This window comes from Amblyomma americanum, chromosome 3 (assembly GCF_052857255.1).
Source record: "Amblyomma americanum isolate KBUSLIRL-KWMA chromosome 3, ASM5285725v1, whole genome shotgun sequence".
In the NCBI taxonomy this organism is placed as follows: Eukaryota; Metazoa; Arthropoda; class Arachnida; order Ixodida; family Ixodidae; genus Amblyomma; species Amblyomma americanum.
The window spans coordinates 225,544,639-225,562,781 of NC_135499.1; the positions used below are offsets into that span (position 1 = coordinate 225,544,639).

The 18,143-nt window shown below is 46.9% G+C and overlaps 1 protein-coding gene across 2 annotated transcripts; it reads left to right on the top strand.

Annotated features, from left to right (window-relative positions):
- Positions 1-819: 819 nt before the first annotated feature.
- On the top strand, positions 820-12,761 carry LOC144126244 (cathepsin B-like). 2 transcript variants are annotated; one of them, XM_077660304.1, is made up of 8 exons: positions 820-877; positions 3,440-3,574; positions 4,640-4,849; positions 5,653-5,768; positions 6,454-6,686; positions 9,158-9,274; positions 12,376-12,504; positions 12,630-12,761. In XM_077660304.1, exons 2-8 carry the CDS (start codon positions 3,443-3,445, stop codon positions 12,722-12,724), a joined length of 1,032 nt encoding a protein of 343 aa, XP_077516430.1. In that variant the 5' UTR covers positions 820-877; positions 3,440-3,442; the 3' UTR covers positions 12,725-12,761. The 2 variants fall into 2 exon arrangements, with proteins under 2 accessions (XP_077516430.1, XP_077516429.1); XM_077660303.1 differs by lacking the exon at positions 820-877 and adding an exon at positions 997-1,090.
- Positions 12,762-18,143: the final 5,382 nt, after the last annotated feature.

Here is an 18,143-nt window from a genome sequence, read left to right on the forward strand (position 1 = left end):
GGCATTGGCCGGTAATCTCCAGCAGAGAATAATTAAGTATAAAAATCGGCAACTTTTTTTCCTCAGACCGTGCGGTGCGCGCACGATTAAAATAAAAAAAAGACGTCATAAATGTCACTCGTCTAAAGTTAAGGAATCTATGAACTTATTTCTTGCGATACTCAGACTTTTATATCTATTAACCGAACTTTTATGGTATTCTAAGGTTGGTTTAATAACATAGAAAAATAAATGACGTAAGTAAAGGTTAATGAAAAGTCTGTAGTCCCAGTCTCTGTACTCGATCGGAATTGGTTGTCTCAAGTAGCGATTTCCGACAACGAGCTATCAGATTCTCGTACATATATGCTAAATGTAGGGGACCTCTATTAACTTTTTATTACGTGCCTCATTAATGAATTCCTTGCACAAAGTTAGTTTCAGGATTTTAAGGCGTCTTTTAGTCAGCGCATTTCTTTATTCCTGTGTAGAAATTTTTATTTAACCGATTTGAATAACATCTTTACCGCGAGGCTTGTAAATTGCATTAATACAGAAAACTAATTTGCAATTTGATGTTCGTTCGCTTGGTGCCTTTGCAAGCTTAAACTTGGGACCAAGTTTAGTGGGACTTTGTCATTTGTATAAGTATTTCCATACTTTATTTCTTAGCGATTACAGAAAGTAGCAGTAATGAATTTCCATTGTGTATTGTCATGCAAGGACACACGCTTCGTTGTCTCTGGTCATCTACGATTTAAATTATGCTAGCATTAATTAATGAAGTGTACAAAACACACCTTAAATTTTTATTGTTTTTTTTTTCTTTGGACAGAGAGGGAGCTCCTGTTTTCTGACCCATCTCTTCGGGAAGCATTCGAAATTCCCTAGCGCGAAGGTAATCACCTCTATAACTTTTCGACGACCTGGCGCTCACGTGCCGCGGCAACATGTACAGAGATAAGAAACTTTTGTCGTTTAGTGCGGTATGTGTACAAGGCGACAGTGAACGTAAACGCTAACACCGATAGCGACTCTCTTCATTCTTGTGTATAAAATGTCCAAAGCGAGCCATAGCATCTTCCACTTGCCGCCTGCCACAGCATCGCAGGTAAGCAATGCCGTACGCGCCGCTTCCCATGCATGAGCAAGCTGTACTAAAATGCTAAAATGAGTGCTAAAGTGGTACTTCTGAGTGAAGATTGGAGGTGGCTACAGCAAAACTCGCAAAATGAGCGTATTTTAATAGCAAAATTTTTGTTCTAAATCATCGTTGTTATTAAGAGGGAGATTTATTTCAGGCCTAGCTACGATCAGATATAAGCGTAAAGCAAACTTTTTCTCATCAGACATTCGCTGAGCGACCTGGATGGAACTGCGTGTGTCGTTCAAAAGGAGGCAAATTTTAGCGTTGGAAGCTTATATGAATGCATTTTATTTTTTTTTATTCTGCGTAAGAGGTAGCGAGAGTTTGCGAAATATAAACACATTTAAGCTTCCAACTTTCAGCCTTGTAACCAGGTAACAATAATATTTTGAAAAGCCACAGTTGTAGACACCCTTAAAGAGGCATTTCAGCACAAACTCAGCTCTTATCACTTTTCGCTTTGAACTTCTGCCAGTTGCGCAAGTCTTTCAAACTCCTCGTTCACATTTGAGATGTTACTTGTGTCCGCTTTAGGCGCTTTAAGACGTGCAAATAAGTGAACTTGCAAAATAACAATTTTTTAAGCATGAGTATGGAACGTTTCCAAGTCCTGTGACCTCGGTATTTAATTGAGCAGATGAACGAAAACTCTATGCTTCCAACGCCCACTAAATTATAACTTCGTCCTCTAAATGAGAAAAGTTTCATCCGAATCCACTGAGCTGCAGTCAAGAAAAACCATTTCTCTGTTCGTGGGCATTTAGCTGGGACAAAGCTGAGGGGTAATTATTAAGGGTGTGGGGAGTTCGCTTATATCTTTTTCTGCCGTTCGGTTATAAATCTCGGTACAGTAAAAAACACAGCTGTTGGTTATATCGCAGAGCATACGTTCTTTCTTGTTTGTCATGCCTTATCTAAGGCGTAGGACTACTAAGACTTGTGTGTCTGAAAGCGAGCGCATTAGTACAAGTTGAGAACAGCAATAAAGCAGTTAAATACGCGCCGGAGTAACAATACATATGTGGAGCAGATGTACGCGGATGCGCAACTGCGCGTAAGTCCTGATAGCAAAAGCAATGCGAAGGCAACAGATGTACACACGCACGTACTCAGAAACGCGCGCGCGCGCCAGCGCAGTTTTTAAAAATAACATTGCCAGACTAGGATAATAACTGCAGCATTCCAGATTTTTTTTATTACTTTCGCCCTTTTTCGCTCATCAGCTATTGCTGTGTTTGCCAGTGCAGCGGAGCGGACGACAAGGGCTGAACAAAATCGAAAGGAAAAAAATGCTGCCATATAACGGCCGTTCTTAAACCAGGTCATACTGCATCTTTGCTATCCAGCGATGACAAAATTAAAGCTTAAGCGTTTTATGAAAAGTGTACCAATTCCTTGATACTCCGCTCCCATATAACTCCACTTAGCAGTTGCCAGATTTATTAATTTCATTTTTATATTTTTCTTGTTTTTTATGCTATGATTGAGACGTGCCTTTAACATAGGAGGCTGCATTCCAACCGTAGGTCTCTAAATGTCGTTATCATTACCATCAACGATGCTACAGCGCGACCACTATCACGACTAAAAGTGTGCTTTTTCAAGGTTCCTACATATATGCCTGTAACACATCAGCTAGTGGTTACGTAAGTACTGTTGCGAAAGGAAAAAAATGTAGAATTGCACCAACAACAATAAATTTTCGTTTTCTGCATTCGTCTATGTGAGATGGTGACCTTCATTACGGTTCGAAACGAAAGGCCATGGACATAAGGCAAGTCAAGCAACACCGTGCCCATCGATGCTAAGTTACAGACGTTTCCGATTATACTACAGGTGTGCTTTTGTTCTGCGCCGATCGTTATTATGTGGGCTGCTGTTCTTAGCAAACAATTTGTTCAATTGCAACTTCACGGCTCTTGCTGATTAGAAAACCACACAATTTTATACTAAGATCCACACGCAGCCACCACAATGAGTGCGAGGGGACTTAATCGGGGACGCTGGTATAATAAGCAAACAAGCCGCCGGGAGCTCATGAGCTATGCCGTAATCATGTCAACAAATCAGTCGCGCCAAATAAGACGTGCTACACAATGGTGGGGACGGCAGCGCTGTTTGAGCTTTATAAAAATCTCCATGGTACACTGCATCGAACATACGGAGACACAGCAGGGAAAAATTGTTCTTTCCACTGGAAGATAAGCGCATGATGTTTTAGCAAAACCGAGCTGGCATTGAATCGTGCAGTTGAACTTGTATCAAAGTCGTATTGTGTGTATATGCTAACCACTGGAAACTTCTGTCTTGCAGAATATGTGGAAGCGCGTTCTTGTGTGCGCCGTGTTTGCCGCCGTTGTCCACAGCCGCCGTGTGCATCCATCCTCCTTGAGGCCCATGTCCGACGGTATGGTAGCCTTCATCAACAGGCTGAACACCACGTGGAAGGTGAGGAAGGCGACACTTGAGCGCCCCTACGTAAGATGCAGCCCACCATCGAGCCGCATTGCACTCTGGATTCTTGAACTTTGTGCCATTTCTTTTCGATGGCTATGCAACAAACTTAATTCCTCCAGTCATTATATCCCGGTATTATCTCTGGAATGAAATGACTTGAATAACATAGACAGCCTCACTCACCAGGTGATTTGTCCAACTTCCATCTTCCCTTACGTTTTCCTCATTGGAAGTGAATGCGCCGCCATAGAAGTGCGAGCAATATGTAACGGACACACTTTGTTCCTTTTCGTGCTGTCTCAAAACGGAAAATTTAATCTTTCCTTTTCTACTTAAATATGAAAGCATAATTCGTGGGGGGGGGGGAGGGGGTAATCATTTAGTTAGCGGAAATAAATTGCTCACTTTTATGTTGTTTCTACTCATACTGCGTTTTCAACGCACTACAGGGACATGTTCCGATTCTCGTTTTGATTTGAGGTTGCTGTTCGGACAGTTTCGCCTCAGCTTGTAGCAACTGCTTCTGTGGACAATGTGCATAAGAAGACCATTGAAATGCTCCCCCTACATATCTGTCACTCTAATTCTGCTGAGGAAATAAATCGCAGCGCATATTCACTTCTCATATTTATATTTGAATATACGGCATTTCAAGCAAGATTCATACCGATCTAGGTAAAGTTTCTCGGTTAAAAAAACAGACACACTCAGCTCTGTAGAATTCGAAGAGAAAAATGAATTTGCGCACCGAGATTTTCTTCACTTTTACTAGGTTTTTTTTACAGCTTTCGGACTCAGCAGAATAATTGCTACAAGCTGACATGTCTTCGAGCATCGATGTGATCTTTGTAAATTCAAAAAGGAAAATTCTCCCCCTTCGCTTGGATTTAAGCTCTCGCGTTGACGTTCGGGGTACAATCTCTGAAATATTATCATGCATCGTGTGCGATGCACAGAATCTAAAAGGGAATCATTCTTTTTTCTTCCGCAAACGTTGACTGTCGACACGAAACAATTAAACCGATTATTTGAATCTTAACGAGTTTCGCTCAACAGGCCGGTCGCAACTTCAACCGGAACATCTCCCCCATGTTCATCCGGGGTCTACTGGGCGTGCATCCGGACAACAGGTTGCACCGGCTTCCCGTCTTCCGACACAAAGAGATCCCCGAAGACATGCCAAAATCCTTCGATGCTCGAGAGAAGTGGCCACAGTGTGGCAGCATCGGTCTTATCCGCGACCAGTCGAGCTGCGGCTCTTGCTGGGTGAGCATTCCGTTCTGTTTTTTTGCCGATTTTATCCAGCATCTCTAAAAGCAGGCGCTGCTTCCGGTCATTGGCGAGCTCTTTATTATATCGGAGTGCTTTGTCTTTACTTACAGTGGCTGTATAGTGTTGTGCTGCTGCCCATAAGCCGTGGCATCAGCATATCAGTTGATGATAAATGCAAAAAGGGTTGTCTCCTGAGATTAGGGCTGGTCCACGTGAAAGAATATCTTGTTCTTGAAAGTAATGCCGAGAGCTGCGCTAATGTGCGTTCCTCAAAGCTCGCGATGCGTGTTATGCTATAAGCCGGCCGGCGACTGCGAGAGTCATGTGCTTATCCTGGCATGTTTGCCGTGTCTCAGTGGAGCTGCTTGTGGTGGTCCTTGAGAAAAACAAAACAAGAAGTCCTTGCTCAGGGTCATTTTTATCAGTGCAAGCGACGCGCGTTTTTAGATTGAGGCTGGCCAGCTATTTATTTTCAGAACAAGATGGTCGGGTGATCTTGATGTCTGCTGGTCCCAGCAGTTGGCATGCATAAAAGAAAGCTTGCCTAAACGTGGAGAGACTGGAAGCTTTTTCCAGTGACTCTGCCTAAAAGTTGCTGCCACCACCCCTGGTATAGCGTTTTGGAAATAGCCTCGCCACTCAAAAAGCGCCGCCAGCACGCGCATGCCTTTCAGTTGGCGCTGCTAATACCGCAACTTCACATGGATTATAGACTTCACCTGCACTCCGAGTTACCGGACCGCCGTTGAACTGACATAAGTAAGTCTATTCGAGCGGAAACCTGATGCAACCTGCAGGCCTTTGGAGCCGTCGAAGCCATATCCGACCGCATCTGCATCCATAGCCAAGGGAAGATTCAAGTGAACATCTCGGTCCAGGACCTACTGGCGTGCTGCGGAAGCTGCGGTCGCGGGTGAGTTGAGCCGGCGGCCGAATTATCGACTTGGAGAGTGCTCACGAATGCCAGCCAGTGCTTGCAACGCAGCACGGCTTAGTAAACGCTCCGCGTGCTCCCTTCTATATAAGCTCAGAAAACCGGCATGCTTGTTATACGTGCGTGTTTGGGATGAAGTTTATGGCCACCGCTTAGTTGATGTTTTAGTGGAAAAGATAGCTGATAAGGACCGCTATACGCGCCCTTGAATGCAGCTTCAGGCTACGCATAAAATGTAAATGGGCACGTTGGGGGCGAGCATAAAATATAACAAATAGATAAGATGCACTAGGTGTACCACGCAGAACAAGTGTGCCTTGGTCTCGCGTAGTGTTTAAAGACTGCAAAATATGGACTGGAAGTGAAGGCCTAAAAGAACGGACTGTTGACGAGAAACAATGCGCACTCATCCCTGCACGGCCATTTTCGCACAAAAAACAGGAGATAGAGATCAAACTTAATGTACCCTGCATTGTGGAGTATATATGTGCTTTCATGTTTACTCGAGGGAACTAAGACACGTCTTGAAGTCCGTCAGTCACTTCATATTCTCTGTACCGGCTCACGCATCGCAACTGAGTCTACGAAATGTAAGGAGCGCTTTCAGATTTGCTAGCGTTTTAAGTATCGCAACATGGAGCATTGATCTGGCCCCTCCTCGCAGCTGCTTCGGCGGCTTCCCTTCGTCTGCGTGGCAGTTCTACAAAGACCGGGGCGTCGTGTCCGGCGGCCTGTACGGAACCGAGGACGGCTGCCAGCCTTACCAGTACCCACCCTGCGAGCACCACACCGTGGGCCCGCTGCCCAACTGCAGCAGCAGCACTCTTCCGACGCCCCGGTGCCAGCACGTTTGCCGCAAGGGTCACGACACGGAGTACAGCAAGGACAAATACCAAGGTATGTACAGACAGGGACAAAAGTCTCTGGACCGCGTGCTCCGTAAACGAAGCCGATATCTCTATTACTAAATAGCGGCTACGAGAACACGACTGTGGCGGCCCCGTTTCGACGGAGCCCTCCACTACGGCACCTCTTTCATCCTTCCTTCTTTCAGTCCCTCCTTTATCCCTTCCCTTACGGCGCGGTTCAGCGGTCTGCCGAGGTGTGAGAAAGATACTGCGCCATTTCCTTTCCCCAAAAACCAATTTCAATTTCATTTCATGGAGACCGTGGAGACCGCACTTGTGCAGGTGAAAGTCAAAATCTGTTCTTTCACCACAAGTGTGGCCTCCACCCGGCTGTTAACAATGAAGCTATCGGCTTCCTTTACGGAACACGCATTCATGAGACTTTTATCCCCAACTGCATGTGCGCGGGCGATGAGTTCTTCCGCATACATCCACCATACACTGAAGAATGCTGAATGAAGACTTATTGATTGATTGATTTACTGAATGACTAATTAATTGATTGGTTGATCGATCATTTGATTAAGTGATTAATTTATTGGTGACATGAATGTTGTGTTGAGTGGTCCGGTGATAGATAGACAAGGAAGGAGGGCGGAGCGCAGACAGGGTGAGGTGTGGTTGCCAACAGCTAGTTTGAAATTCTGGAATTTTTGAAAATATACTTCTAAATCTGGTTCACAGTTTAGAGCGTGCAAAAGATAGAGTTTCTGGCAAGGCCGTGATATACAGGCCTTTCATCATCATCATCATCATCATCATCATCATCATCATCATCATCATCATCATCATCATCATCATCATCATCAGCCTTATTACACCCACTGCAGGGCAAAGGCCTCTCCCATGTCTCTCCAATTAACCCTATCCTTTGCCAGCTGCATCCACCCTTTGCCTGCAAACTTCTTAATCTCATCCGCCCATCTAACCTTCTGCCGCCCCCTGCTACGCTTACTTTCTCTTGGAACCCACTCCGTTACCCTTAAAGACCAGCGGTTATCTTGCCTTCGCATTACATGCCCTGCCCAAGCCCATTTCTTTCTCTTGATTTCGACTAGGATGTCATTAACCCGTGTTTGTTCCCTCACCCACTCTGCCCGCTTCCGATCTCTTAACGTTACACCTATCATTTTTCTTTCCATGGCTCGCTGCGTTGTCCTTAACTTAAGCTGAACTCTTTTCGTTAGCCTCCACGTTTCTGCCCCGTAGGTGAGTACCGGTAAGATTATGCTGTTGTACACTTTCCTCTTGAGGGAAATTGGTAAACTGCCACTCATGATCTGCGAGAATTTGCCATATGCGGAGATAACTAGAAGGATAAGAATGGGGTGGAGTAATAATAATTAATAATAATAATTGGTTTTTGGGGAAAGGAAATGGCGCAGTATCTGTCTCATATATCGTTGGACACCTGAACCGCACCGTAAGGGAAGGGATAACGGAGGGAGTGAAAGAAGAAAGGAAGAAGGAGGTGCCGTAGTGGAGGGCTCCGGAATAATTTCGACCACCTGGGGATCTTTAACGTGCACTGACATCGCACAGCACACGGGCGCCTTAGCGTTTTTCCTCCATAAAAACGCAGCCGCCGCGGTCGTGTGCGAACCCGGGAACTCCGGATCAGTAGTCGAGCGCCCTAACCACTGAGCCGTGTGCTGTGGGATGTCAGTGCACGTTAAAGATCCCCAGGTGGTCGAAATTATTCCGGAGCCCTCCACTACGGCACCTCCTTCTTCCTTTCTTCTTTCACTCCCTCCCTTATCCCTTCCCTTACGGTGCGGTTCAGGTGTCCAACGATATATGAGACAGATACTGCGCCATTTCCTTTCCCCAAAAACCAATTATTATTATTAATTATTATTACTCCACCCCATTCTTATCCTTCTAGTTATCTCCCTCTCATGATCCGGATCAGCTGTCACTACCTGCCCTAAGTAGACGTATTCCGGCACAATTTCTAAGCTCTCGCTGCCAATTGTGAACTGTTGTTCCTTTGCTAGGCTGTTGAACGTTACCTTGGTTTTCTGCATGTTAATTTTTAGACCCATCGATCTGCTCTGCCTGTCTAACTCGTTGATCATGATTTGCAGTTCACCTCCTGAGTGACTCAGCAAGGCAATTTCATCAGCAAATCTCAGATTATTTAGGTATTCTCCATTTATTCTTATTCCCAACTGTTCCCAATTCAGGCCTCGAAATACCTCCTGCAAACACGCGGTGAACAGCATTGGCGAGATCGTGTCTCCTTGCCTGACGCCCTTCTTTGTTGGAATTTTATTGCTGACTTTATGGAGGACTATAGTAGCTGTGCAGTTGCTATATATATCTTCCAGTATTTTGACATAAGGCTCTTCTACCCCCTGATTACGCAATGCCTGTATGACTGCTGAGGTTTCCACTAAGTCGAATGCTTTCTCGTAATCAATGAAAACAGGCCTTTCAAGAGCTCCGCTTTGCTTGCAGGGTCGAAGGTGTACTCCATCTCTTCAGACGAGACACAAATCAAGACTGAGATCTTCACGAATGGACCCGTCGAGGCTGACTTTGACGTCTACGCAGACTTTTTCTGTTACAAAAGCGGTAAGCACGCGTTCTAAGTTCAGTAAAAGAAAAGAACAAGGGGCGGTTGAAATCTAAATTACCAGCTTCTGCTATGCCCCGACGAGCAGCTTTCACGATCGGCTGCTCTGACCAGAGTTATATGTCGCCACACACATCATATCACGACGATGTTGTCTTACCGCGATCTCTTCCCGCGAACTTTCAGTTTCATTCAATCCGTTTTTTTTTTGAGAAGCAGTTTTTTTTGGAACTCTCTCTCGATTATTAGCAGCAAGCTGTAGCGCGCTTCATCGTTTATGACCGACTCATCTAAATTGTCATGTGCACCAGACAAAAGTTTCATAAAGTATGTAAGCACAAGTTTTCTTTACTGCTGCATACCTGCATACCCTTGCACTTTTAATACGCCGGGCAACACGCAGGCTCGATCGTGAGGTTTGAGTCCTCTAATGGTCTAGCAGAAAAAGAGCACTTCACAGGGGCCTCCGGCCCACGAGCTTCTCAGGATTTTTTTATTTTTTTGCTTAACGCGAGTAGTAGTTTTACTGGAGTGCATTTTTGTATCTTCTCAAGGACGAAACTATGAAGCTTCTGACAATAATTGTGGAGCCCTGTACCGCACGAAAGTCGGGGCTCTGTATTTATCAGCATTTTAAAACCTATCTGGCGAGGTTCTGACTACTTTAAATCCTATAAAAACAAGGTGAACGCACGGGGTATCAACGAACGGAGAAACGTAATTTATTTCTCGAGGCGTACAATGGAGATAGTTGTTTCGTAAATTTTGATTTGTGCTCCAGTAGAACCGTTAGAGTGGTTGAATTCTCAAATTTACTTTAAGGCAATTTTGGGCGGAGTCATCCTCTTCTAGATTCTCTTTCCCTTCTGCTGAAGCAACAAAGCCGGTCTGACGTAGGAGGCAGCGCAGTTACCGAGCTTTCACGCTATTTTTTTTTGTTTTGTCATCATCATCACCATCATCAGCTTGACTACACCTACTGCAGGGCAAAAGTCTCTCTCATGCCTCTCCAATTAACACGGTCCTTTGCCAGGTGCGCCCACCATGTGCCTGCAAACTTCGTAATTTCGTCCGCCCACCTAGCCTTCTGCCGCCTCCTGCTACGCTTGCCTTCTCTTGGAATCCACTCCCTTACCCTTAAGGACCAGCGGTTATCTTGCTTTCGCAGTACATGCCGTGCCCAAGCCCATTTCCTCCTCTTTATTTCCACTAGGATGTCATTAGCCCGCGTTTGTTCCCTCACCCACTCTACCCGCTTCCGGTTTCTTAACGTTACACCTATCATTTATCTTTCTGTGGCTCGCTGCGTTGTCCTTAATTTAAGCTGAACCCTTTTTGTTAGCCTCCACGTTTGTGCCCCGTAGGTGAGTATCGGTAAGATACAGCTGTTGTACATTTTTCTCTTGAGGGATATTGGTAATCTGCTATTCATGATCTGAGAGCACCTGCCATATGCGCTCCACCCCATTCTTATCCTTCTAGTTATTTCCGTCTCATGATCCGGATCAGCTGTCACTACTTGCCCTAAGTAGACGTATTTCTTTACCACTTCCAGCGCCTCGCTGTCAATTGTGGACTGCAGTTCCGTTGCTAGACTGTTGAACATTACTTTGGTTTTCTGCATGCTAATTTTAAGACCCACCGTACTGCTCTGTCTGTCTAACTAATTGATCACGATTTGCAGTTCATCTCCTGAGTGACTCAGCAGGGCAATGTCATCAGCGAAGATTATTTAGGTATTCTCCATTAACTCTTATTCCCAACTGTTCCCAATCCAGGCCTCGGAATACCTCCTGTAAACAGGCGGTGAATAGCATTGGCGAGATCGTGTCTCCTTGCTGGACGCCCTTCCTTATTGGAATTTTATTGCTGACTTTATGGAGGGCTATGGTAGCTGTGCAGTTCCTATATATCTTCCAGTACTTTGACATAGGGCTCTTCTACACTCTGATTACGCAATGCCTGTATGACTGCTGAGGTTTCCACCGGGTAGAATGCTTTCTCGTAATATCTGAAGGCTATGTACAGGGGTTGGTTATATTCTGCGCATTTCTGTATCACCTGATTTATAGTGTGAATATGATCTATTGTGGAATATCCGTTACGAAAGCTTGCCTGATCATTTGGTTGATTAAAGTCTAAAGTTGTCCTGAGATCTATTAGCAATTACCTTAGTAAATACCTTGTAGGCAACGGGCAGTAAGCTGACAGTAAGCTTTATCTTCAGTGTTCTTTAACTGTCGTTCTTTCACTTGGCTGTCGGAGGAATAGTGCCTACAGTCAAAGCACATTTTGACTAGTGCAGCTTTTGCTGGTTAACCGTTTTGGAAACCCGCCTTCTCTTTCAACGAAAATTGTGTAAGGTTTGGTAAACAATTGCGAGACGCTTATATACTCTACCTCTTATGCTTTTATAATCACGTGCCGTGCTATTCCCATGCATACAATCCTACTTCATTGCCTATCTCTTAGTAAAAGAGAAAAATGAAAGGGTAGACCCCATTTATTCTGCCAAATAGTTTTTCGCTCCATTATGCCTTGGTTTAGTTTAATTAATGAAAGCCATATTTAAAAGTACAGTGAGGACCACTCCATCTAATTTTCTTTAAGAAATTGAAAGCCTCTTTCTGGGTATTTTGATATTGGTCCGGCAGCAAAATAAGCATCTACTGTCGAGAAAATGACATTCCATAATTTTCCCGCCACTCGATTCAAACTCGTGACGTCTAAACTGAAAAGCTAGGACTCCGTTATCACCGTTATAAGTGCATAGCAGCGTAGCCTGGCCTCAGGGATGCGCACCAAGTCGCATAGTTTACTCGCAAAATCGGCCGGTGATGGCGGCACGTGAACTTCGTTTTTCTTTTGCCTTTTCTAGCTGATAAAAGCTCTGTTTTCAAATAAAATGACACCTCTGACATTATTATTGTCGATTTAAGCAAACTTAAGTTAGCCCTCAGTGACTCAGCGACATGGAGAAAGAGCGCCAACATAACATAGTAGGCGTAAAGCGGGTAAAGTGAATGTGTGACAACTATATGCACGGATTCTTTGTCACGAAGCTCTGAGTGGAAATGGCGATTACTGACTCGACGAACAGGTGTCTACCAGAGGCATAGCGGCGACTACACAGGCGGACATGCCGTCAAGATCCTAGGGTGGGGAACCGAACAGGGCGTGCCCTACTGGCTTGCGGCCAACTCGTGGAATCCGAACTGGGGCGATGAAGGTAAATATCAAATCAATCAGCAAATTAATCGGTTACCACGACGTCTTTCAGTCAAGTTACTCATGTGCAAGTATTTCCGCATACTGCAATACTTGATATTTTCTGTTTTCATTATCATTTCACAGGCTTCTTCAAGATCCTTCGAGGAACGAGCGAGTGTGGCATAGAAAATGACATCAACGCCGGAATTCCCAGGCAACAGGATCTGAATGACGAATAAAAATTAAAAGTAGCTATCGGCCCCGTTCACTGTAGCCATTGGCATTTCAATGTGATAGGTGACTGCTCATTTACCGTAGTGCTCCTTTGATTACACAAACACAGTGCCTTTAGTCACAGGGTAATAGTGAATGTTGTATTTTTGGTCCAACTTAAGCAGTAGTTAGTACATTAAAGCACAAGTCAGTTTCGGTCAGTAAGGTACACAAGCGGAGTACAGCACATTCACTTTGTCGATTCAACCAGAGCGCAAGCCACAAACTTGTTCACTTGGATTGATTTATAAGCCTACAATCTTCTACCAAGAGTATAAATGTTAAGCACAACTAAAGAGCACATTTTTTAAGGGGGTTCATATGAGACCCCGGGGCGCACTGGAATGCGTCAGTGAAATCGTCGCTGTTGCTCAGGGCAACCTCCCAGTCGCGGCCGCCCTTGGAATCCTCCTGGACAGTTGCGCCGTACTCGCACGCCTGAATCATGAAGTAGATGAAGAATAGCTGTCGTCCCGTCAAGACGTGATCGTCCGAGAGGCGGAGCTTCGTCGTTTCGCTCCAGCTTTCGTTCCGAAAGTACGCGTACGCTGCCCGCGCAGCCAGAATGTCGCGAACTCTCGGGAAGCGCAGAGAGAGCTCTCCGCCGGCAGAATACACACAGGTCTCGACGTTCCTCATCCGTTGCTCAGTGTTTTCTGTTAGCCAGTTGGCGGCACCGCTCTGCGTCTCAAACGCTGCATGAACAATGAGGTCAAAGATGCACCGGCCCAGACGCGGCCCCGCTCTAGGGATGTGGTGCAGGCCGCCGAGGTCTTTGTAGAGGGCGCGCGTAATGTTGAACATGAGCAGGGGAATGTTGAGTGTGGCCGGGTACAGTTCGTGCCAACAGTCCGCGCTGAAGACAGAGCGTGTCCAGCGGCTGGAAGAGCTGAGCGCATGAGGCGCCAGGAAGGTGTACTCGTAGTTATTTGCGTAAAGCTGGAGACCACTCTGGTTGGCCGGCACAAGGGGAAGGCCTTGAACGTATCGTTGGATGAGGGTATCGTTGTTGACCCATTCAGGACCGAAGACGCGTATCTTAACTGCGGAGATAAGACCTCGAATGGCAGTCATGGATTCCATGTCGAAAAGCGGTGAAGCCTCTATCACGTTCAAAAACACTTCCATGAAATCACGCGTCCGGTCGCGAACCGAAGTAATAGATGCGTGCAGCTCGACGTTAGCCATTAAGGAAGCGTATACTAAAGGAAACAAGGCTTTCTCGACGGCACGGATGCATAGGTGCCGACGAGGGACATTCGTCTGGCGCCGAGCGTATGTTAAGGTGCTGTAAAAGTCGGTGAGGCCTACTTGAGGGAGAAACGGAGACGTCCCGATCAGGACACGAACGGCAAGGTAGTTCATAACAGTATGCGCTTCCGTCCCACGAACGAGGTCAAATATCTTGTTCATCACAATCGGTGACAGCACCATGACTTCCGATCCCTCACCAGCGAAAAGCGACCCGTTCACGCCGCGGAAGAGCTCCGCCAGAAATTGTAGAAGTGACGACGGGGATTTCAGAACGTCAATCTTGGGCGAGTTTTGCCTCCGCAATTTCACATTTCCGATCGTTTCCAAGTCAGCGACAAATTTGACTATGCTGAGGGAGCTGTCGGATGCTAGGCGCTCCTTCTTGAAGACACGGATAGAAGATGACACGGCTTCTGTGTAGAGGCTGATCGCGTCGTTGATGCCTATGCCTTCACTAGCAGTCACCATTTCGGGTGGTCCCACGGACACCACGTCACGGCCATCGGGCTGAGATGGACTGGATGCTACGCCGACTTCGATGAGAGCGGATGCGCCAGTCTTTCGTAGCACTTTGGCAGCAGCCTCCCAGATGGACATACTGCCCCGCATCGGCGGAGCAAACGGGAAACCCTCCAGCGAGAGCTCGGACATCAGCCACTGGAGCGCTTTCAAGCCTTCCTCCTCACTACCTTTGACGTCCACGCATTTCATGTGGAGCTGCCTGACCGGCAGAAGCGCGTCTGATTTTAGGGATTCGTCCTGGATGATGGCGTGCATCTTGTTCTCCAGATAAGCTTCGTAGTCATCATCAAAGGAAACTGAATGATCTTTGGGAGCTGCCGCGACATGATGGCTCTGCCAGCGTCGGCACACGAAAGCGTAGAAATCGTCGCACGGATCGGCAATTTTCCAGGAGAGAAGGTCTTTCAAGTCCCGTGCGGTCTGAAAGCAGCTGGAAGAGCGGCAGGTATCAGAAGCCGGCACTCTGGCACTCAGATGACCGGACGTTTCTGTTGGTAGCAGCAGTAATGCGCAGACTATAACCACGCCAAAGAGGAGACAGAATGCCAGGGGATAGAGTAGGCATTCCTTGAAGAGCACTTGGTCGCCGTCAGTGCGTACAATAAAATCGGCGCTGTGTTCTTCAGGTGCGAACCTAGGTGCTGGGTCAGGTTGGCGCTCACGATCAAAGTGCTTCCAAATGTCGCAAATGTAAATACTGTGCCCCGGTTCCACCACTTCATTCGACTCTACACAAAAAGTGCCACCAAGCGTTCGTCTTAGTTTCCGTTCTCTCTCTTCGATATTGGCGCTTTTAACCTTCGCTCTTTGAGAGCCAGGCGAACCAGTCTTACAACCGCCGAAGCGTCGTTCGTTGTTCAGGTACTTAGCACGAGGTACTGCGCGGATAGGTCGTCCATTCTGCAGCACTGTCTCCTCCGACGCAATCGGGCTAGTGGCAGAATTATATCGGGAAGTCACGCCACCATTCTTGAATTTCTCGCCGAAGGCTGAGCTCGGCGATTGTGCTGGCGGGTCGTCGGGGCTGGTGGCACTGGTTGGACCGAAGAAATCAACAGCAGCTCGCTGAAGCATCTTGTGTCCGAGTGGAGCCGCAGACGGACAGGCGGCATTGAAAAGACGTGCTTCATCCCTGTGTGTTCGACCATCCCCTCCGCGCCAGCACAGGTCCTCGGAGACGGACGGCCCACTGTCCTCTGCTCTGTACAGCCGGTTTGAGACGCAAAGTGGGTGGTAAGAATTTTCACCCAATCTCTGCGAGGCTACTTTTTTGAGTGCAAATTGCAACCGCGGCACTTCTGCAAGCTGGCTAGGCGATCGCGAGTTCTGTTCCCTAGCACGGTTATCAGAGGCCGGTGTCTTAATCGTAGTAGAATCTCCTTTGATATCACTGTTCTTTATCGTGCTGCTAGAGCCGTCCGGCGTTGGTGACGTCAAGTTTTCTGTGCTGCTTGCCGGATGAAATGGTTTGGAAGACTTCTGGGCCAAGTGCACCTCACCGTTGCTTACAGCAGAGCCACTGGAACCAAGTCGGGAACCCTGGGCGACGGCGGCCTTCTTGCGAACAGTGCAGGTCTTTGTGGAGGACGAGCATTGAGGAGCGCGCTGTTGCTCGAGGCGTTTTGTTGGTGTCGGCGACGACCCGTCGCTGAGCGCAGGATGGCGGACGGAGTCGGCATCGCGAATGGAAGCGGACTCCTGCGGGCTTTCGGGTGAACTGCCAGAAAGCTCACGCATTGAAGGCGCGTCGATGCTTCTTTCGTGCGACGGGAGCACCTCACTTGTCTTTGGCAAGCAGGACGCAGTACTGACTGAGAACTTCTCGGCGATGGGGCAGCGACCGTCAGCGGAACGAGGCATCTTCTTCTTTGCCTGAACGCGCGCGCACTTGATAGTACTGCGCTAATGCAGTGACGTGTCCTCTGACACCTGGCTTCAAATGCTCGCGTTCAAGGTGATTTGAATAATTTAAGAGAGGACAATTGTTTGCAAAAAAGTCAATTGGAAGAGGGAGGTTTATAGGTGTCTAACGTTCCAAAGCCACTCAGGCTATGAGGGACGCCGTAGTGAAAATCTCCGGCTCAAATAAAAGACTGGAGATGTTTAGAGGTGCAGTACGGCTACCGTCTCAGAAGAGAAGGGCAGACAGCTTGGCTCGAGAGATCACGCACCGAGCCGAGCGGCCATACGCCCTGGGACAGCACTTCACCGTGGAGATCGGATTTTCAGAATACCCAAACTATCGAAGAGACAGGAGAATTAGATACTCCCCGCCACATAAGGGCCTAACACAACAAGAAGCAGGTAGTTGGCGGAGGCTGCAATCGGGAACATTCTTTAACCTACATATACTTAGCAAGATGTATGCTACACAGCATAGGAACACGTGCCCGTGGTGCGGGGCATCCCCCACGCTTTACTATATAACCTGGAAGTGTAAGCGAAACTACACCTTCCACAAACACAAAACCCCCGAGTGCGGAGCAGTGGGAGAGCCGGCTCACCAGCTGCGAGCTCGCCGCCCAAAGGACAATGGTGCAGCACGCAAGCGAAGTAGCGCGACTCAGCCGAGTCCTGGACTAGGGGCCCAACCCTGCTTTGAAGGTCACGAGTCTGCAGCGGTGCAGACGAAGACCGAACGCGAAACACTTAATGGACCAAATAAAGTTTCTCTCTCTCTCTCTCTCTCTGCAATCGGATATACACCCAGCAGAAGCAGATTATTTTCCACGTGCACGAGTGAATGAGCTATGCGAAAATTAGAAAAAGATGAAGGAATATAAATAAACGCACTGCTCTCGGTTGTATCCGTCTGATCCTGCTTAACATAATCCTCCCCGAATTTATTTTGGTAAACAGATAGCGTTCAAAGGCGCGAGTAAAGTATACGAAGTATGGCAACCTCTTCCACGGGGGGATCCGTAAGCCCCATTGTATCCACTACTGAAATCAACGCTACGATGATTGCTCACACTGAGTCACGCCGAGAGCGCCTTATTCATTCATGCGCTTTATTCACTTCTCGGAAATACTGAAAATGTGTGAAATTACCCCCCCCCCCCCCCCTTTTTTTTTAAATACGGGCTCGTGTTCGCAAGCTCTTTTGTTGGCGCGTCATTTCTCGGCTTCTCCCTGAAAACTAAGTGGACGCAAGCTTGTTTGACGATTCGCGTATCTGCTTCGAAACTTAGAAGCCAACATTGGGAACTCATATAGGAACGACAGGACGCTGGCTCAAAGAATTCTGTAGTACTGAGCTGGAATAACTGACGGCTAGAGAAACGAAAAGGAAAACAGCGCAAAAATTCAGCCAGGAGGAAAGCAGAAGCCGCGCTTTTTTTTTTTTTTACACGGTGAGCACAGACCAGTAAATGCCTGAGCATACGACACTGTGCTGCAACTCTTGCAAATGATGCTAAAGTGTGCGCTTCACTTACTCTCGGCACAGAAACATTTGTCACCAATTTTTTTTGCCGGTCATTTGCTTGTGTGTCTGTCCGTACACGTATGAATGATGCATTTACAGGTGACGAAGGTTCCATTTGAAAATAGGCCAACTTACTGAATGTTAGTCATTTTTGCTACATTCACTTCCACCTGAATATCTCA

Coding starts and splice junctions, on each gene's coding strand:
- LOC144126244 (XM_077660303.1), top strand. CDS start 1,037: ATGTCCAAAGCGAGCCATAGCATCTTCCACTTGCCGCCTGCCACAGCA. Junction 3,575..4,639: donor GGCTGAACACCACGTGGAAG/GTGAGGAAGGCG, acceptor TTCGCTCAACAG/GCCGGTCGCAACTTCAACCG. Junction 9,275..12,375: donor CTTTTTCTGTTACAAAAGCG/GTAAGCACGCGT, acceptor CTCGACGAACAG/GTGTCTACCAGAGGCATAGC.